Genomic DNA, 20994 nt, shown 5'->3' on the forward strand with positions numbered 1-20994 from the left:
ACGAGTTTTTTCTCGTAACTCAGAAGTTGCGTGTAGAAACAGAAAAAAAGACAATTATATTTTAGAGAATAGAGGACACCGTGATAATAATGTCTATATAGAAATATTAGATCTCGTTATTAGAATGTGCGACATAATGCGAAATGTCAATGAATGGAATTAGTGCATATGCCGGACGTCATATTGTTAATTTCTTTGTATACTTTAAAAAATTAACTTACCTACATTGCGTTTCATGAAAAGTAACTGTTGCATTTTCTTGTTTCACCCTCTGTGCGAACTATCGTGATACATAGCTCGCGCATAATCGTGTTCCCCTTCACAATTGTTTAGAAATAAAATGAAAACAAAGAGACACGAGACGACAGATAATACTGATCCCTTCCATGGTGTTCCTCTGTATGTATATCTATAGGTAGCATAAGAAATTTGAAAGGATTAACGGAAGTCGTGGCGGGAAAGAAGATTAAAATTCAACAATTATGGCCGCCCACTCGTACTAATGTTATTGTCCTTGTTATTAACGGTTTCATTGGTTGATTCCGGCTCTTGACACTGGGACTCGGTAAATTCGGTGTCACGATATCTACCGTTAATTACATAGTTATTTATCAATTATTAGTACAACTAATTTTGACGTGACCTTGTTACGTGTTCTTGGATTAACGAGACGCGGCATCCTTCATCATCATGAATGTCCGACTTTTTGGTATCCAAGAGATATTACATGGACCAACCTACGCTTATAGTATGTATTCGATTATTACGTTTTTACTAAGTATGTCATTTTTATGCTGACCATGAACGCTACGCAGTGCGTTTGTACATTCTTAAACGTATGACTAGATACACAAATACGAAACAGGGTTGGGGATGAATGAGTAAAAATAGATTTCTTGTTTAGTCGCATTTAGGGGATGATGGAAAACTATGAGATACCTGAAGAGTTTTTAGTGTAGACTTATTTTAAAGAAATTTGTCAGTAACAAATTGTTCCTTTGGGTCGTCGTGACGACCTGCGTTATGATTTTTATATAATATATAAATTGTCAGTTTGCATGCAGCTCACTCTGCCTTTTCTTTCAGTATAAAAAAATGCAGTATGAAAAAGTCATTATGCTAAAATGCTTGGATCTCCCTGTTACGAGAGCTGCACTTGAGTGACACCCTTTTTGGGTTGTTCTATCTTCCTGGTATGTCTTGACCAGGAATAATGTCAGTACTTCATTGTTCTCCTGGCGTATACTCTTTTCAAATTAATCTAATTTCTAGAACTTATACACCTTCGACAACTTTCTTATTTTTTTTTATGATCGGTACTGCTGCCCAGAGGGCTGTTCCTAATATAAGGATTATTCCAAATGCTAGAAAAATTGGTTTGTATGATCCTACTTGTTCATAAATACTACCACATACTGGTGGACCCACCAGTTGTAAAACACCATTTACAAATAATGAAATACCATACGATGAGCTAAGTTTTTCTGTGCCCAGCATATCTGCAAGTATCACTGTTGTAATACCAATATACATGCCTGATGATAATCCAAAAAGTGCACAGAAAAATGATAACATGGTATAACTACTAGCCATTGGTAGAAGGGCCAAAGCAATGCCACTAGTACCCAGCCCTCCGACAAAATAATAGTACTTTGGTATAAAATCTATGTCTGATAATGAGGCTCCACCGATCCTACCTACAAGATCCAAGGCAGAGACTATAGATAATAAAAGAGCAGACATGTTTTTATCAAAACCTTGAGAAATAGCATACGATGGTAAAAGAATCATAAAATTAGTATTGCTAATCGCTGATGTCGAGTTTGATATCAGTATGACCAAGTACATAGGATCACGTAAAACACTGAAGTCAAAGAATTTCATGCTGCTAGAATCTTCTTGAGATTCTGTATCTTTCACATTTTTTATCTTACTTGGCTTATTCGTTGCTTTTTTAGATGGTTGAGCTTTGAATATTCTTCTAAACATGCGTGGCACATTCATCTTAGGACTCAGCGCTATGGTACCCATTTCTGAGACTATACTGTGTTGTCTGGATAGACGATAAGAGGTCTCATTCTTCATGCTATGACGTATGGAATTATTTCGACTAGTCTGTGGAGTCTGCCCTGAGATTACATTAAGCTCCTTTCCAGAAGGAGGGTCGCCGTTTTCCGCTCTCGTATCTGCAGTATCATTCACTACGGTAGCAGTATCATTACTTTGCTCTTCGTCATTATCTATTTTTTGAGGTACCACTTCTTCAACCTGATCTTCCTCTTCATTAATCGTTTCCACAACAGTAAAAATTACTGTTTTATCTTGACCAAGTGACACTTCGGACATTCGACGGGCCGTCTCCTCTTCGGGATTCCCCGATTTCGGTGGTTCCATCTCTTCTTTCTTATCCAGTGCAACTTCGTCCAATGAGAGGGCTTGGTTATCAACGCCATCTTCAATGGGAATCGGAACCTCTTTCATATGTTGTTCTACAGGATGATAAAGAAGTCCACAAACCAGAGTATTTAGAGTAATGGCACCCATAATTAATACTGCACCCCTAAAAATAGTAAAAATAGAAATTAGAATTTAAATAACGCTCAAAAATTCAAATATGTTTCTCACTAGTGTACCAATTATTGGATGAAAACTTCAGTGCTTACCTGTATCCGAATTTGTCGAGGAGGTATTGTAGAAAGGGCGGAAGTACTATGGTACCAATGGCACTACCAGAGATGCAAAGTCCATTGGCAAATCCTCGTAATTTCACGAAATAGGATGTCACTATATAAACAGTTGGTGGAAACGATAATCCTGCTCCAATCCCCACCATAAGTCCATAACTAGTTGTTGGGAAAAAAAAAGAAATATACAATAGTAGATAAATAGTATTCAGCTACTTTTTATTCAATATTCGAATGGATTGGTTGAGACTCAACTCGGGCTAGCTTATGAGACTCGTATTAAATGAAACTACCACCTTTCTCTCTCGTTACCTTCGCGTGTTATGCAATATTAGAGACTGCAGTTGCAGTCGGAATTGAGCTCAGTTGATTTATACAAGAGAGAGCGGAAGAGCGTGAGAAGCAAAAGAACGCAAAACCGCGCAGGAGATGGAAAAAAAGTAATATATACAAAAAATCGAAATAACGGAATAGAGGATAGCTGTCCAGTTACCTGAAATAGAGGTAGGTCACTGAGTTTGCAAAGTAACTTAGCATCATTCCACTAGCAGCAAACGCTCCTCCAATAATAGTTACCGTCTTGTAAGAATACTTCATGGATAGGACACTGGAGAGTGGTCCTGAAAGTTTGTATAAATTAAAATTTTTTAAAAATTACTTTCAGATGGATTGAATATATATATATATATATATAAATGGTACACACCTAGGAAGCTATAAAGGAAATAACATAGTGCCGGCATCCATGACGCTGCAGTAGGTGACGCTTTGAACACCTGAAGAAACTCGACGAAGAAGACGCCGAAGGACTTCACTGTTCCTGGTATTAAGAAGTTGACCACAAGAGCGGATACAAGTACGACCCAACCCCAACCACCATCGGGGGCGACTAGTTTAGTTTTTTGAGTCTTGGCCACCATTTTTCTTTCTTTCCAGGCACTTGCTTTTCTTTCTTTTATAGTAAAATCAAATTCTCGAAACAGCCTGTAACAAGATGAGGTCAAATTTGAAATCAGAATACACATTGCTTTTGTTGTTGTTCTAAGAAACTGACAATATCGTGACGCGCTATTAAGCTGTTACATATAATTAATTAGTCAGTGTTATATTTCAATATAAATGATAATCTACATATGCATCGGATATCATTATATATTTATATTGGAAGCTAGTTTACTCGTATTACCATATCCCAGAATGATCCCATTTTCATGATGTGGATGATACTGATAAAGTTCGAAATAGCAAAAATTCTAACAAGTGCCTACGTGTATAATTGTATTAATGTTCAGATGCGACTTCACTAAACAAAAAAATTTAACCTCGGACAGTGATGCGCGAGCATAAAGAAATTGTTTGTTGTTTCCTCAATATTCCATGTGGATGAGAGATGCAAAAACAAAAAGTTGCTGACAATCGCATGCATAACTCATACTTTATTTTTTCATAATTATTTCATAACGCAGTTTTATTAGCAAACTTACCAATTGGAAATACGTCCATAAATAACATTCAAAATTCATATTGTCATATTCAAATATCACGCAATCATAATTTAACGTTCATCAGATATTTCATCAAACTAATGTCTCTGGTTTACCATAAAAAATTAATTTCACTGACTTGTTTCGAAGAAAAATAAATTAAAACTAAGGAACCAAGTGAAACGGTGGTCGACGTAAGGCAACTGAATTGGAAGAGACCTCCTTTCAAAAATTAAGCTAACGTTTCTTGTTTATATCGGTACGTTCGATTAGCGATCGAGGTGGGCGAGGAAGAGAGAGAAAACGAAAAAAAAAAAGATAAACTGTCCCTCGTCAGGGCATTTAGTTCGTATTAACGTCTTAGACCAAGTAAAAGCTATTGAATAGATACAGACTATGATTAAGACTGTAGACGGCGGCAATTCAAATTATCTAAAAAAAAGACGGAAATCTTGTATGAAAATGAAATCAGGATTTTCCTATTATCCCGTGACATAAATACTTTATTGCTGTTATTCAATATAAAAGTGACGCACGACAGTAAAAGTAAAAAATAAAAACCATGCATGATATATTATGTTTCTTTGGGATGAACAAGAACATGAAAATGAAGAGGAGATTGAATAAGAAGAGAAGAGAACATTTGATACAGCATTACATAAGAAACTAATAGGGAGTCATCGGTATGTTTTTCGAAAAGGTCATTGCGATCAACTATTTTGTATTCTAGAATCAATCGCCAATAGCAACGTACGTGATGACTTTAAATCATCAGGCGGAATATTCTTGCCTATGCGAAACTTCAACTACAGTCTGAAGCCAAAGTGCAATTTACATATGTATCGTGAAGATTACTTCTGTACACTGCGGTTACAATTTTCTTTTATCTCTTTCCAAATATGTTTGTGATAAGCCGTTTTGCTTTTGGAATGGATACGCAAACTCCATTAATGGTATAATGGTTGATTGACGTAAATGCTCGAATGACTATTAGAAGTCATTAGAGACTTTGAATCTTTCTTGAATGATAGGATTTCGTGAAAATTCTAATTAACGATGAAATCCCTAATGACCGCATTTTGTAATACATTCAAAATGTAATATCTATAGTGACCGAGTCGTAGTAACTTAAACTGCGGGACAACGAGCACTGATTTATTGATTGGCGCATATTCAGCGAGTAAAGTATAAATTGAGAGTTATTGCGAGATGAAGAGGTGCCTGACGATAATTAAATTTGTGACTCTTCTTTGTTGCAGAATTCCAAGAGTCTTTCAATATTTTGAAACATCAAGTGGAATTTTTCTTTTTGAAATAAATGAGCGATGTCAACAACGCCATTTGCTTAAATCATTATCAAGTTTCCATGATGAAATTCATGGGCGAAAGGAGCGGAGAACTCTAGCCGGAAGTGAAGTTTCTCATTGAATTCTACAGAAGTGATTATTATTTAACGAAAAAGAAAAGAAGCTCAGTTGGTTCGTGTCACTCTGCTTTCGTTATTGTCGTACAGTACTGACAGCAGTGACAACCTCCGAAAACTTTCTATGCGAGAAGATAGAGAAATTATGAAATTACAACTAACCTGATGACATCTAACGTCAAACTGAAGTTCGTTCGTGATTCTTCTGGAGGACCTTCCACTCGTTGCAGAATCTTCAGCAGACTGGCTTCGGACACGAACTCGGCTACTTTCTACCTGCTTCTTCCTTCTCCTACTGCTTCTTCCTCTTCTTCTGCTTCTTCTTCTTACTCTTCTTTATTTCACCACCTCGCAGGAGTGAGGACACTGTCGAACCTCAACCGCGTTCCCCATTGGTATATCAAGCAAGAAATTGTCCTTATATAAATCGGCGGTAATACAAAACCACCTAGCGTAGACTCGAAAAGAAACTTCAAAATGCCGCAAAAGCACTTATAGCCAGCTACAGTAAAATTGTGCTTAAAAAAATCCAAGAATTCCGTAATTCAAACAAAAGTTGTTAATCTACATCTATAGTCACTATTCTTGTACACTGATTGTCCTAGAGCTATAAGGAAACCGTGGTAAAGTAAAGCGCGCCAATTTCAAAAAATCTCAAACTAAAATCGTCTTGCACGTCCGATTAAACAAAGCGTAAGAAATTTTTTCTAGGATGGGCACCGCACCGAGAGTCGATCCTTACTGTACCGCCAACCCTGGCAGTTTCCTTTTAATGCCCAAGCGAAGTTCAGTCAGGAGAAGAAATAAGCAAGTTTACTCGTCAGGCAATGGCTAACCAGCCTACCTATACATATAAAACTGACTAGCCAACTAACTATATCATATAGTATCATAAGTATTAGTATAGTAGACGTTCAAAGAGCGACTAAGAGTGGGAAATTCTTCTGGCGAATGTGTCTCGTGCCCAGTATACATAGAGCATTGGTATATGTATCACTAATACCAAGTAACGTAATGTAAAGAGTAACCGATAAGGCATCCTTCTGAATAGTCGTGTCGAAGACACCGAGTTGGAAGGACGTATTACGTATTCCTGACGTTTGCATAGCAAGAGATATAAAAGCTAGAATCCCTTTTCGAGAAAACTAATGATAGATAGCCGACGCTTCCCTCTTTTGTACATACTCTTGTTGATCCCGGGACTATTCCTATTCCTTGTTTGCTGGTAAATATGTTGTGGCTCCTCCATGGTAAACTGTGGAGACTTTTACGTAAATAGTAGTCATGGGAGACGAGGAGCGGTGAACGGTATAATGGCGGAAACCAACGTCCTCGGATACAGCTACTTCTTATGATACATGCGCTACCTACAGATACTTATGGATACAACTAGTTCTTGCAGCAGTAATTCCTGGATCGGAGTCTGTCCATAGAATTGAAAGAAATTGTTAAAACAGAATGGACATAACTGTCGTACCTAACTACAAGAATTATTTAATCCCAAGTTCTGTTGTAAACTGCAAACTGCAAACAAACGATTGAACTTAGATATTAGAGAAAATTATTTTTCGACGACACACCATAGTCATGCAGATCATGTTATGGGATTATTGGTCGAGATAGAAAGTGGTGAAATGGAGAAAGCCATGTCTGCACTTCATCTTGGCAGTCATTCAGGTGTGTAGATTAATATTAAAGATGCATGAATTTCATGTGCCTATGTTATATTTATTACATGATCTCTTCTGAGCAGGACCCCTGTCAACTTTAATGTGACTTATGAATAAAAAAGGAGATGAAGACTCGCGAGGGAATATTTGGTGGACGCAAACTTGATGAAGGCCGTTCTGATGTCGAGAGGCCAACGACATCTTCTGTTACCATATACCGAAACAAAGTAGTCCTTTGAGATGAGAAAAAAAAAGTAAAAATCCATTACGACTATAAATGGTCGACCTCTTATCCAGGTATGAGCATTAACATGAGTCCTGTCTAAGTTTAGCCAATGGATGTAAACGGTGAAAGTTCTTACCAGGGTAATAATAGCATCCCTAATAACAGTACCGAAGAACATGAAAAGTGGAGTTGCAATGAAAACCACAACTGAAACTACCAACACCGATAGAAGTTAAATGAAAAATATTAATAGCAAGCATATAACCAAGCAAAATACAAGAACAATGCAATTGCAAATAATGTATAGCAACAATTTTTCATCTGCTATTCAAAATATGTATAGATATTGCATAAACAACTATATGACACGTAACAACACAGTAGTACCAAGTATAGTACTATTAATATAAAAATATGTATAATCGCAAGTATATTGTTCACTCTTTTTATTCTTCTTTCATTTTTTTCTTCTTCTCTGGCGCAAACTATTTTCTTTCTCCCCCACCTGATGAGTTAGCCTTGCCTGGCATGCGGTCTGTGCAGTGCTGGAACCCGTATAGCAACCTATAACACAGAATCGCGTTAGCGTGCATGCACGTAACGTAAGTATGCATTCAGAGTGCATATATGTTAAAGATGTTAATGTATAATATACATATATACGTAATACATGTGTACATGTACTATGTAGGATACCTAAGGGCTGTGCGTGCTTGACCGCAGCCTTTCTCGTCCGACTACTCCTCCTCGAGCACCTTGCCGAGAATCTCCCGTCTGGAAGCTGGTTCCCATGGCGTCTCTCTATCTCCCGGCATTAACTATTTTTTCTCGGGCCAAACTGGTTGGCTGGAAATAGCCACGCCGTGCCACGACACACCGGTGTACCAGGAATAAGAAGAGGAGTGTTGCTCCTTGCCTACCCTCGCTGGGATGACCGCAGTTGATACTACACAGTTCTGTGTGTATGCTACCTTAATAATGATAATCCTGGATCACCCTTATGAGACAACCATCGAGAGACTCGCAGGAGCATCGCACGCTTATGGCTTTGACAAGCACGTGTTTACATAAATATATATACAGATGTAGACTAGCATAGTGGTTGTAGATATTTATGTACTATATCGTCCAACTGTTACACATTATATAATAACTTAATACGTATGGGACCATGTAGGATATAAAATTAATAGAGGATGAGTCAACGAAAATTAAAATATTAGCAAATTCAATATTTTTCTGTCGTTTTTTACAAATTTTATATTTTAATTGATCAAATCAATCTTTCGAATCGTATGGGCTATTAAGTATAGTTGAGTCGTATGTTTACGAATGCCTTTCGGTGATTATCGTTAGATTAATAAACGACGCATCCTTACGGATATTGACGAAAGATAATTGTCGTTAGTGATAAACAATATTATAATGAAGTCTTAATAGCGTTGTTCATCGCGTTAAAGTAATGGCTGCTAATACAATATCTACGTGAATTTAACATTAATACTGTGATATGGTAGTAATTGTATTGTGTGCTTTGAATAATGTCGTATACCGGTTGCAGGCATAGAAATGTACGGCATAATTATATCGGTAAACCCCGAGGACGTTGGAGAGTACGATATACCCAGAAGATGACGTCGCGCAACGCCGGCAAGTCATGAATGGCGCTGTTTATTATTGAAAGAACGTTTTGACGTCCTTCGCAACGAGTGGAACATGGTGGATGACGTATTGTGTACCTGGTACGAAGATCTCGGCTTTATCCCAAGACTACACGAAATGCAAAAGGTCATTCTACTTTAATTTCATTTGATCCTTTCGACTGACAGTATGGGTTTTCATTGATGAAAATAATGAAAAGAGGAAAAGAATCATATATATACATATATACTACATGCACTATAATGTTTCCAGGTAAAAAAAAAGAAATCCTGTCTCCGTCGCATACGTGATCAGACGCGAAATGATCAATCGCAGGATTCTCCAGCTATCCTTTTATTTTACTGAAAGAAGCCGTAACGACGATGCTGCTGATGCTGGTGGTTAAAAGCTGACGTCCTTGAATACGATTACCATCCCCGGGAAGGATTTTGTCGTCCTTGCAACAAGAATCGTACGTTCCTGGATCTGACTACTAGCAGCGGCTGACATACTCACGTATGCACGTATGAGCTCACGTGCATTCATACACGCCCTATCCCCCCCCCTCCCCCACCCTTACGGTGTATAGTTAAGTGTAAACGTGTAGTATATTAAATTGCGTAGTAAACTTGTAGAGAAAGGAAAGTGCGTATTTGTGCTATTTCCAAAAGGGAATATGGGAATCCTTGAAACTGATGAAATATTCAGGTTACGAGAAAAATGATCTCTTACGCCAGGTGGTAATTGGATATGAGAAATTAACGTGATATACCGACTGCATTTATATTAACGAATAACTATGCGAAATTAACGTTGCTAACTATTAAATAATGCGGCTGGACACTTTGACACGATTAATCCGGCTTAATGATAAATTATCAGTTCCATTCAGAATTTGATGGGAATAACGGAAGATTATTTTTATAGTTTTCTCATTTATGTCATATGTGGAATTACGTAGAGTACATACATTAAATATACATATTATACATATATACATCGTCCTCGTAATATTCTCGACCTTGCGCCAATCAGAAAACATACTGATAGACAAATCATACGATACCATATATACAAAAGACATATTGTTTTCTATAAATACGTAATTTTACCTTGATATTCTAATTTTTTCCTATTCTCTGTTTTTATGTGGAAAAAAGAAAACTGCATTTCTGCGTGTATTCATAGCTTTGATTTCTTGTGTAATTTGTTCTTTACGCTGTCGCGTATGCGTCTCTTATTTATGTATACGTACCGATTCGATCCTCAATTATGGTACGATGACTCTACATGATTTCGAATATATGAAAAAATGTCTCGCGTGGCAATTACGTAAGGTCTTACGAGACACTCGTATCCTCGCTACGTGAGTAAGTGCATGCGTTATTATGCATGTGTAATAATTGCATATTATAAGTATATGCTATCGAATTAATCCGTATGCATTTTTAGGCAGCTGCAAAGGCAGAAATAAAAATAACATATCATATAGATATAGTAACGTTAACTTGACGATGGTTTTTTTGCCTGATTCTTTTTCTTCTTACTCTACTTTTATTTCCATATCGTCTTTCGTGTTTGTCGCTTCACAATATGTATTATGTCTTCGAGGAAGATATGTACGTGTGCTTGGGTACTGATTTACACTTATTCTATGTCACGTGTCGATTATCGAATGTCAAAACGTTCGATTGTTCGAATATGAGTCTTTGTGTACTTTTCCACTGAACATAATAATTATATACACATAAAATGCAGAATACATTCTGTATGGTATAGATTGTGTTCCATGCTTGTTATGTAGGAACGAAAATTTTTTCTCCATACAACTTTGGCATATCTTTGCTCTTAATTTTTTGTTTGCTGTCTGTCAGCTGATACCAATCAGTATGGTATTGAGTTTAATAAGAAATGTATTATTCCACTGCATAAGACACGACACATAAGTATGAATCAATAAGTTATCACGTGATGACAGTATGGGTAATGAATTTTTTCTTGGTACCAACTAAATCTATCTGATCTCATATCCTAATTTGCTATATAAGTTGTAGGAAAAAACAGCAAAAGATTCCATTGATAACTGTTCGTGTTCCGGAGTCGTAGGTGTCAACTGGTGTCCAGCCGACTGTCACATAGAGCCAAAAGTCCTTGAACTATGACCACTGCATAAAGAGACCATCGGCCTGCCATGATCTCACAAGTCCAGTGATGCAAACTTATCGTCGTTTTTGACACCTGAAGTGATCGATGGTCAGTGTTCTGTAAGAAATATACAAATGGTCATATCTGTTACCAGATTCAACGTCATTTATAATGATCAATTCGTTATCACTATTTTCTTTGTTTGCTTAAGTCAGAGAATTAACAGTTGATTACCTGGGATTGATGACAGTCATTTCAATTACGCACTTCAATAAGAAACGTTGTCTCTCTATTGATTAATAGTGCCTTACGAAACGGAGAGCGTATTGCTATTGCTTCGCTAGATGTACGCAATAATATTTGATATGTCTACGAAAATAAGTAATGAGTCAGCTCCTTTATTTTTTGTTTACAATTTTAGAGTCCAGATTAACAACGTGGGGTCCATGAGTGTTCAAGGTAGAGGGCCTATGAAATTTCAACATATTACACATACCAGGACAGCGATTAGAGCAGCACACGAATATTTGACAGTATTGCGATTAGTGTGTTGATACTAATAGAAGACCTGGAGTGAATAATGGCGATTGCACAATAGAAAACTTGAAAACAGTCGAGCCTACGTTCTAACTGATACCGTTGGTACTGGAGGTATTAATATAGAAAGAAGGCTAACGAGAGGTAAAAAGAAACTTACAAATTAAAAGGAAACCGGGAAAAGTCGAGAAAAGTTTAATTAAATAATCTTGGGATCGTTCACAGCGATGAAATAAAACTTTTCTAGACGTTGAAGATACAGTTATATCTATCGGAGACGCGAGTGCAGTGTTAATGGACCTAGCTGATGATTCGATTTATACGTAAATATGATTCAATTTAGTATTTCTAGATGGTGTTACTTGAGATATATTTGTTATTTAGTTTTATTGCAGAGGAAATATTATGCAAAGTATGTTTAAAATTGTATGGCAGTACTTGTACTGTACCACGTGGTACGTTGTCTTGACTCCGTTAAGTTTGATCACTGGTTTTTTGAAATTAAAAATTTATAGTAATTTTTTGTATCTTGGTTCGTCATGCTAGGGGAAAAAATTCTTGATTGGATATCACGGTGAGTAATTAATAAATTAACAGCTCGTTATTATTATCCCGTTTAATTTATTCAAGGTCGTTTGCGAGCAACAGGGAAATAGGAACAAAATCTGCATACTAACGTCGATGTACCCATCACGGATCCCATCGTGAAAACTGGACGAAAGGTCACTGAGAAATAAGAGGACCTGCGTAGAATGGTACAATGACCCAACGTGTTAAATATATTGTGTTCCAGCACGACTGGCACGTTTTATCGCGGTGATAATATACTTTTATATGCTTGGTCGGAATGACACTTTCTTCATTTCGTTGGTTTTTTTGCTATTAATATATGCATCTTGGTATAGGCGCTTGGAAAGTTTTCGGGAATTCCCGAGACTCTGGCGCCATGGAAGGTTAGCGGATGCGACTGGAAAATGATATCCAGTAGGTATTTTCTATCTTCTTATTCACGAGTTTCGTCGTTGTCTTATTTACCTTCTTTATTTTCTAGAATGGAAAGGCTGGAGAGCATAGGGCAAGTTTCCAACGCCAATTGAGCATGATTATGGCGTATGACGCGACCTCGATTCGATATTGCTGCATACGAGTGGTGTCTCTAATTTTCTAGAAGCGCATAGAGGCACCTGCCGCCATTTACGTTCTCCGACTGATTGGAAATACTGAATTGGTAGTGACGTCAAGAAAAAATGTTATGGGTTCCACTAAAGTATTATTGACGTTTCAACCCCGCAATTTCCGTTACGGATGTTCATCTATAGAGCAAGATCTAGTCTAATATTACCTGCGTCGTATTTCTTGATGGTGATGATATTTCTGGGACATAGTTTTTATATCTTTATCAGGAACGGAAGAATATCCTACAAATTACAACATTACCATCGGAACGTTAAAATGTATTGCATTAGCCATTTACGATAATTACACTGACAAGAATTCTCAGAATTAATGACAAGTTACAAAAACTGTCGAAGACAGGAAATTCTCATCGTTATTAGTAACTCGTAAACGATTGAGCAAAAATTATACAGGAAAAAAAAAGGATGAAGGCTAGGAAGATTTATTCAGACATATTCGTCTTTATGCATCGTCTCTATCCTTTATGATGATTTATGATGATCTACCCATGATGGACTCTTCGTAGCTTTGTGGGACTAGTCGGAAAACTGAGTAAACTAAACTTCTTACTGATAAAGATCAATTCTTCTGTTAATTTTGGCCAATTCTGACGCTTCAATCGTACGACTGGTCCGACAAAGCTGTGAAGATGCCTTAATAAATAGACAATACCGTGACCGATAATAAAAATAATATATTAAGTCCACAGGGAGTAGCGTTACAAATCGTCACATTAATCACATGGCGACGTATCAGGTATTAAATGATTACATCATGATTTTACATCGATTATTAAAGAATGCGAGAACCCCTAGGTTATCCGGAAAGCTTACTACCTAACGAGGAAAAAGAAAAATAGTAAAACGTTTTACCAGGATAAATAACTTCTAACATCTTAGAAGCAAAGGGTTGGACATTCGGATGGGAAACTATTTACAATTTAAATTTCAGTATGTTTGCACAGCATTCTGTCGGATACTTCAATAATAATGGGTATCGTTACAATAAAACGTTTGTGATCGGTTTAAAGATAATCGTCAGTTGTCGCGCCATTGTTTTCTGTTTTCTGGTACATCTAGCAAATACATAAGTATTTTATGCATTTCACAAAAATTCCAAAGACAAGTATGTTGGCTACTCTTACTCGAATATCGAGATTATTCAATCCGGTAAATATTGCACTATAGCCGCGTCCTTCCAATAATCTTTTTTGTCTGAGTAACCTCGAGATAAAAGTCGGTAATGTTTATCCTTTGCTATCCTCTTTATACAATGGCTCCATGCTGTTGCGTTTTCTTCTCCCGTTATTGCGAAATCGAAACCCATCCTCACGGGATTACTAATCATCGACGAATAAACAGCAATGGTGATCTTAAGATATCTGACAATCGAGAACATTCTCTTAGGTAGAAATACGAAACACGTTTTTTGAATAATTACTATAATGGTTTTTCGCATTTAAATATTACGCATATGCGCACGCCTGTTGCTACTTCCTGGGGATGTTGTCTGGCGAAATACATCTGATGTACAATTGCATACGTAGTTTACCATGAAGATCTCAAGTCGCCAAGAATTCATTTTGTTTTAGAGAGACCGTTCGAATAATTTAGTATTTCTTTTTTTAAATCACTGCACAACGGGACGAAAATTAAACCGTAAAATCGCGCCCAACGTTCATTGTTTCGCGACGTAATTATCACCTAATTTCAAATATCGAAATTTTAACGATAAAAAATATTACGCCTTAGAGCCCAACAAGTATACAGTTAAAGTATGTAGAATTGTATAATACTAGTCGTTTTGGCGCAGACAACAACAGTAGCCGTAGTATAACTTGGCGCCAGGAATTGAACGGCTTTCGATTTAATGTAAAGTCAATAGGCGCATTATCGGACTTCCAATTAGAAATCCTGAATACCGCGTGAATACGAATTTCTCGTCTCTTAAAATAGACCTTACTTTCCTGAAGGCTATCGCGTGACACTATTCGATATAACTCCGTAGCCTTTCACCGTCGTGAGAACGCCCATTAAGTACACCCTGGACAATAAGTCATCCTCTGGATGAGAGATTCAACGTTCTAAGGACTACGACAATGACAACCGTCTACCAACGACTGTTCTCATTATGGTCTTTCAGCCAAACATTTATTGTATCCCAAACGAGTATTGAAAACGGATATTAATTAACTCGTCGGCAGGATGGTACCGTCATCCTGGGACTCCTCGGATCTTTCACTCTTGACAGCTATCATATCAGCAGCGTTACTATGCTGCTGACTTTTGTGCATGTTATTTATACTGCCAACACTGGCAGCAGGATCGACAGTACCGACAACGTGTTGCGTCGCGTTACCGACGCCTTGGCGCCGCTGCGCCGCATTTTCACGTTCTTCGCTGTTCCCTACGGTCACGGAGTTCACAGGATGCTTCTTCATGTGCGTCGTCAAGTTGCCACTGTGGTAGAATTCCTTGCCGCACACTCTACACTGAAATGGCTTGATGCCGGAATGTATTCTCTCGTGAATGGAGAGATTGCCACTGTGACGAAACTCCTTTGCGCACACGCTACACTTGTATGGTTTAACGCCGGAGTGAGTCCTCAGGTGGGTTGAAAGATTACCGCTGTGGCTGAACATCTTACCGCATATTTGACATGCGTAGGGACGTTCACCGGAGTGCGTTCTCATGTGGATGGCTAAATTGCCACTATGTGTGAAGCACTTTTCGCACTGGCTACATTTATATGGACGTTCGCCATTGTGCGTTCTCATGTGGATAAAGAGATTGCTCTTGTGACCGAACTCTTTAAAGCAGATTTCACATTGACACTTCAACTTTTTTCCTGTAGTTGTTGTCGAACTGCTTGACGACTTTGGAGGCCTTCCTGGACCATTGTGCTTCGTTGGTGAGGAGGATTGTGTTGCCAGGATTGTTTGGTTTATCGTTGCTGTTGGATGCTGCATAATTTGTGAGAGATGATTCGTTTGGCTGTCCTGCGATAGATTTGTGGATGTTTGGTGATTCGGTAAAGATTGATTTCCAGCATTAGTTTGATGTTGTTGTTGTTGTTGTTGAGCTATTGGGAACGGCATACCGTTTTGTTGTAAATAACTGGAGACAGACAGCTGTGGCATGGGTTGCTGTAAACAAAAATTATGTTAAAGGTTTGAAAGATTTCAAAGTAAACGAGTCATTTTCTTATTAATATTTTATATTCAAGCCACTTACCGCCATCTGTGGAACGTCTTGACGGACTATTGTTTCATTTTTTGAAGATATTTCTGTGGGAGTTTGATTGACCTGCAATTGTGCTTGGCTCCAAAATTGTGGCAGTTGACGATACATATATTCAACATCCTGATTGGTGAAAATAGGATATTCTGATGATCCTTGGACACTGTTTGTAATATTTTGGTTACTGTCCTCCACAGCTGGATATTCCTGTTTTATCTGGACCGGGCTAAACATCTAAAAAAATTGGAAAGCAAGAATTCAATTATAGGTTGAAAAACATAAATATCTGGAACTTACATTGTATTTCTTAGAAGTTTTACTAAGTAGAAATACGGATTTAGTATACGGCATACAACTGAAACATAAGGTATATCGAAATTCCTTAACGCTGTCATTATGAAAGAAAAAACAATCTCCTTAAAACCATGAAAGTGTCAGAAGTAACCTCAATTTTTTATTACTCACAGTAAACCCAGCTACATGATCGCCGTATTACTTCCTAGCAACAGTGCAATTACATCAGCGGAAACTTGCAGAACGAGATAATCCTTATTTTAAAAAATCAAGGTATAACATGTCTTGAACGAGTTCAGAGATGGAAAATTCTTACGATATACAGTATTAAGATGGCGATACCAATTTTCGTAATTATGTCGAGAACAAGGTCATCAAATCTGAATGCACAGAGTTATCCTGAGCGACGCGTTTAAAGAACCTCGTAAAACTCTGGTCCGGAATGCGCAACAATTTTCACGTTATTTTTTTTTCTAATGAAAATGACACAATAGACAACTTGAACGTAGCAAAGAATCATCAACAATCATGAATGAATGAACAAGAAAAAAAACATTAGAATGCTGTTCACCTCGTTGCGCATCAGCACTGCGCGCTAATGTCGAGTTCACATCTCACTTTTTGAATTTCGAAACAGCAGCCAATCGCAATGCACTTTCAGGTCTCGTCACTGATGCAACACTTGTTATTTGTTGTTATGCATTCTTGTCGCTCGACTCGCTTATTACGAACTAGTATGAATCGAGCATTCGATTGTAAAAGTTATCTAGTGAAAGTCACTAATGCTCCTTAGATCCTCTGAACAACGTGTCAGATTGTGAAAGCGGTACCAGTGCAGTTCACAGTAAACCTTTTGACATCTGTTACTTTAACGCAGAGTTTTTAAAAGTAAATCTGTATTATTGCATTATGAGCGAGATTGAGAAATTGCGTCAAAGGATTAAGGACTTGGAGCAACAGCTGTTAGAATCGCAATGTAAAAGTGCAGCTAGAGAAAAAATTGCACAAATGTCTAGTGAAGTGGTGGACTCGAATCCTTACAGGTAGTTTATGTCTACATTATATACAGATTTAGATAATGGTTATGACAATTATTGCATGATTATTTTTCTCCGTTAAATTGTATTTTTTAATATTTAAATATTTTATTATTTGATTTTGATGAATTGTATGTTCTACCCATGTGTAAAGGCACAGTTAGTTTTTGGAGTTATATGATTTGAAGTATGTATATGAGTATGTAACGATTTTTCTTTTTTCAGTCGTTTAATGGCATTGAAACGTATGGGAATTGTAAATAATTATGAAAAAATACGTGAATTATCAGTTGCAATTGTTGGTGTTGGCGGTGTTGGTAGTGTGACTGCGGAAATGCTTACAAGGTGCGGCATTGGCAAGGTAACGGTTGCATTATTAAATATGTTAAAAAATGATTTTGATAGTTACGAAATATTTATTTAATGTTATTGTATTTTTGCAGTTAATACTCTTTGATTATGACAAAGTGGAGTTAGCAAATATGAACAGATTGTTTTTCCAACCACATCAAGCAGGACAGAGTAAAGTGGAAGCAGCAGCAAAAACATTGCAATCAATTAATCCAGATGTGGAGATTGAAACTCATAATTACAATATTACAACAGTTGATAACTTTTACAATTTTATTGACACAATAAGGTACTCTTTATAGTTAGCTCCAAAATTTTATGCATTCTTTGTCATTCACAGCATTTCCTTTTTTGCTTGTGATAATTGAGTAATTGTACTGTAAACTGAAATGTGGTTAATAATATCTTTCTTCTTTTTCAGTACTTCAAGTCTTCTTGGTGGACCTGTCGATCTTGTATTAAGTTGTGTAGACAATTTTGAAGCACGAATGACAATAAACACAGCATGCAATGAACTTAATCTCAAATGGTTTGAGAGTGGAGTATCAGAGAATGCAGTTTCTGGTCATATACAATTTATAATTCCTGGTGAATCAGCCTGTTTCGCTGTAAGCTTAAGCATCTATAATATAAACTTTTGTAATTTCAAATATTTTCAAATCTTTCTGTATTGTTTTTAGTGTGCACCACCTCTGGTAGTGGCAGCGAACATAGATGAAAAAACATTAAAGCGCGATGGCGTATGTGCCGCTTCGTTACCGACAACAATGGGAATTGTTGCTGGCTTCCTAGTGCAAAATACTTTAAAGTATTTATTAGGATTTGGCACAACTTCCTATTATCTAGGATACAATGCGATGCAGGATTTCTTTCCCACCATGATATTGAGGCCAAATCCAAATTGTGATGACAGTTATTGTCGTCAGAGGCAGGCAGAATATGCAGCAAAACCAAAAGTTGAACAAACCTTATCTGTGGCAGATGCTGACGAAGGAGCTATTCATGAAGATAATGAATGGGGTATAGTTTTTATCATTAAGAAATTGATAAGCATCGAGATATTGTAGGACCACAACCAAATTGTTATTAATTTCATTTTTCTCTTAGGAATTTCATTGATTGACGAGACAGAATCAATTAATGAAGGGAATGCAACGAGTGAGATTAGTACTGGTATAAAACTAGCTTACACAGTACCGCAAGTTGTTAATACCGAGTCACAAGAACAAGTGACCAAATCTGATGGACCAAGCTTAGAAGAATTAATGGCTCAAATGAAGCAGATTTAAATTTTATCCACTTAATTTTTCTATGCATTCATGTGAAGCTTTTTAATATGTATATAAAAAGGAATATTATACAAGTATTAAACATGGTATGAATCTATTACTTGATATTGTTTACCTTACTTTATTATAAAAATATTAATACAAAAGTATATTTACAAATGAAATGTAATGAGATTAGATGTCGAATCGTTCATAACAGATTGCTTGACCCTCTTCTTCATATTCCTCTTTTGTTACAATCATACTGGAGAGTCTTGAATCTCGTGATAACAATTTTCCACCCTCCCAGGCATAGGTGATAGGACTGGAAATATAGAATTATGTGAAAAGACCTCATTTTTGTTATAGTCAATAGTTCTCTAGTTATTTCATATACTTACTCCTCCGGTCGAACAACGTTCACTGAATACTGTGATGGTGCGAGACTCCTAACTTCCTTCAGAACTCTATCTCGGAATCCTGGAAACTTTGCATTCCCACCGGTGAGAACTATATTAGCTAGTAAATGAGGCCAAGTCTCTTCACTGCAAGCCTTCAAAGAGTCCACTATAGCTTCTGGTATTCCTATTTGATGAATGCCGACATCGGATGGATGAAAAAGGATTTCTGGTATCGCGAATCTTTCATTATTTAAACGTAGAGTCTGTTGTTCACCCGGCGCTTCTGGTTGTCTGAGAAATCCACGCCTCAGTGATGTATAGTCAGGTAATACATAGTCTCTAGCAATAGGATTAATTTCCAATTTATTCTTTGCTGTGTTCATGTCTTTGTAGAAATCTTGTGATACAAAACAAGAATCTTCTTTGGCTTGATTAATTACATATGTCTCATCCATAACATGCAACTGGCGATAGGATATTATTTCTTTGAGATGATTTGTTAGCAGCTTTCCACCAACATCAATTCTTCTAATTCCATCTTTGACTTTTACACCGTTCACGTATGGAATAATATGAGTGAAACTGTATCCACTGTCAACTATTATACAACACTTTGCTGTTGGATTTTTATTTCTATAATGATAGCAAGACAAGCCAGATGCATTAATTTTCAGTATACTCTGACAATCATACTCTTCAAAGAATATCTCTGTCATAGCTTCTTGTATCGATGGAAAATTGAAATGAGGCTCCGTTATAAATAATGGCATTTGACTCAAATTAGCAGAACACTGTTCCTTTGAGAATATGTAATCCCATACTGTTTTCTGAATATCCCAGTTAATGAGATAACCTTTCTGAAATGGCAAAATGTAAAAGAGTCCAGATGCATCGCGACATTCTTCAATTTGACTTCCTACAAACGGTCTCCGACGTTCACTTTTTGCTTTCATTATGCAATTTGGTACCAATCTGTGAAGAAAAAGTTATAGTGCAATTACTGTATATCTCTAAGTATGAATTACTATTACTCTCGTGAGTTATACATTAATAATATATTTATTGCTAATCATTTATACGAGAATAGATTAAATAGAGCCGGCTTTTTACTGTCTAGAATAACCTTTAGATTCATTGCAATACTCACTTTGGAGAAGCTGTAGAAAGTCCAACTTTAGCTGTACAAGCACCATTATCCAATATGAATGATACATTAGACATTTTAATTAACCACTTTAGAAATTCTTTAAAACAATAATAAACATTTTTAACTTTTTTACTACAGATGCACAACGCTACTGTTATAGGTACAGTCTTGTATACATGTCTGGACTGGTCTGGACACTTCCCTACCCCTACCACGTCATAGCTGTAACCGTTAATATTGCCGGTTTCGCCCGCAAGCACTAGCGTCGAAG

The 20994-nt window shown here is 36.9% G+C and overlaps 4 protein-coding genes and 1 long non-coding RNA gene across 20 annotated transcripts; 2 read left to right on the top strand and 3 right to left on the bottom strand.

The window, feature by feature from the left end:
- Positions 1-480: 480 nt before the first annotated feature.
- On the bottom strand, positions 481-6351 carry LOC107266267 (monocarboxylate transporter 13). 2 transcript variants are annotated; one of them, XM_015736576.2, is made up of 5 exons: positions 5754-6351; positions 3391-3668; positions 3178-3304; positions 2664-2843; positions 481-2560 (listed from the first exon to the last, which is right to left on the bottom strand). In XM_015736576.2, the coding sequence occupies exons 2-5, from the start codon at positions 3602-3604 to the stop codon at positions 1276-1278; spliced, it is 1806 nt and encodes a 601-aa protein (XP_015592062.1). In that variant the 5' UTR covers positions 3605-3668; positions 5754-6351; the 3' UTR covers positions 481-1275. The 2 variants fall into 2 exon arrangements, with proteins under 2 accessions (XP_015592062.1, XP_015592061.1); XM_015736575.2 differs by lacking the exon at positions 5754-6351 and adding an exon at positions 4169-4390.
- Positions 6352-6567: 216 nt separating this feature from the next.
- Positions 6568-13412, top strand: LOC107266277. 14 transcript variants are annotated; one of them, XR_003059316.1, is made up of 11 exons: positions 6568-7268; positions 7345-7558; positions 7627-8089; positions 8179-8449; positions 9049-9275; positions 9402-9600; positions 11695-12133; positions 12195-12265; positions 12357-12384; positions 12441-12794; positions 12862-13412. It is a non-coding gene; the product is annotated as an uncharacterized LOC107266277 (long non-coding RNA). The 14 variants fall into 14 exon arrangements; XR_003059317.1 differs by lacking the exon at positions 12195-12265 and having other exon boundaries at positions 11695-11954; positions 12036-12133; XR_003059313.1 differs by having other exon boundaries at positions 11695-12384; positions 12441-12626; positions 12716-12794.
- Positions 13413-13660: 248 nt separating this feature from the next.
- LOC107266274 (zinc finger protein 32) lies at positions 13661-17094 on the bottom strand. 2 transcript variants are annotated; one of them, XM_025083563.1, is made up of 5 exons: positions 16862-17094; positions 16691-16773; positions 16523-16580; positions 16220-16459; positions 13661-16131 (listed from the first exon to the last, which is right to left on the bottom strand). In XM_025083563.1, exons 3-5 carry the CDS (start codon positions 16574-16576, stop codon positions 15175-15177), a joined length of 1251 nt encoding a protein of 416 aa, XP_024939331.1. In that variant the 5' UTR covers positions 16577-16580; positions 16691-16773; positions 16862-17094; the 3' UTR covers positions 13661-15174. The 2 variants fall into 2 exon arrangements, with proteins under 2 accessions (XP_024939331.1, XP_015592074.1); XM_015736588.2 differs by having other exon boundaries at positions 16691-17094.
- Positions 17095-17259: 165 nt separating this feature from the next.
- LOC107266275 (ubiquitin-like modifier-activating enzyme 5) lies at positions 17260-19301 on the top strand. The gene is made up of 6 exons (XM_015736589.2): positions 17260-17562; positions 17782-17917; positions 18000-18196; positions 18329-18515; positions 18588-18927; positions 19015-19301. Exons 1-6 carry the CDS (start codon positions 17429-17431, stop codon positions 19194-19196), a joined length of 1176 nt encoding a protein of 391 aa, XP_015592075.1. The 5' UTR covers positions 17260-17428; the 3' UTR covers positions 19197-19301.
- Positions 19294-20963, bottom strand: LOC107266276 (actin-related protein 6). The gene is made up of 3 exons (XM_015736590.2): positions 20724-20963; positions 19577-20548; positions 19294-19500 (listed from the first exon to the last, which is right to left on the bottom strand). Exons 1-3 carry the CDS (start codon positions 20795-20797, stop codon positions 19371-19373), a joined length of 1176 nt encoding a protein of 391 aa, XP_015592076.1. The 5' UTR covers positions 20798-20963; the 3' UTR covers positions 19294-19370.
- Positions 20964-20994: the final 31 nt, after the last annotated feature.

The sequence above is a fragment of the Cephus cinctus genome, unplaced genomic scaffold (genome assembly GCF_000341935.2).
Source record: "Cephus cinctus unplaced genomic scaffold, Ccin1 Ccin1_scaffold0307, whole genome shotgun sequence".
Classification (NCBI taxonomy): Eukaryota; Metazoa; Arthropoda; class Insecta; order Hymenoptera; family Cephidae; genus Cephus; species Cephus cinctus.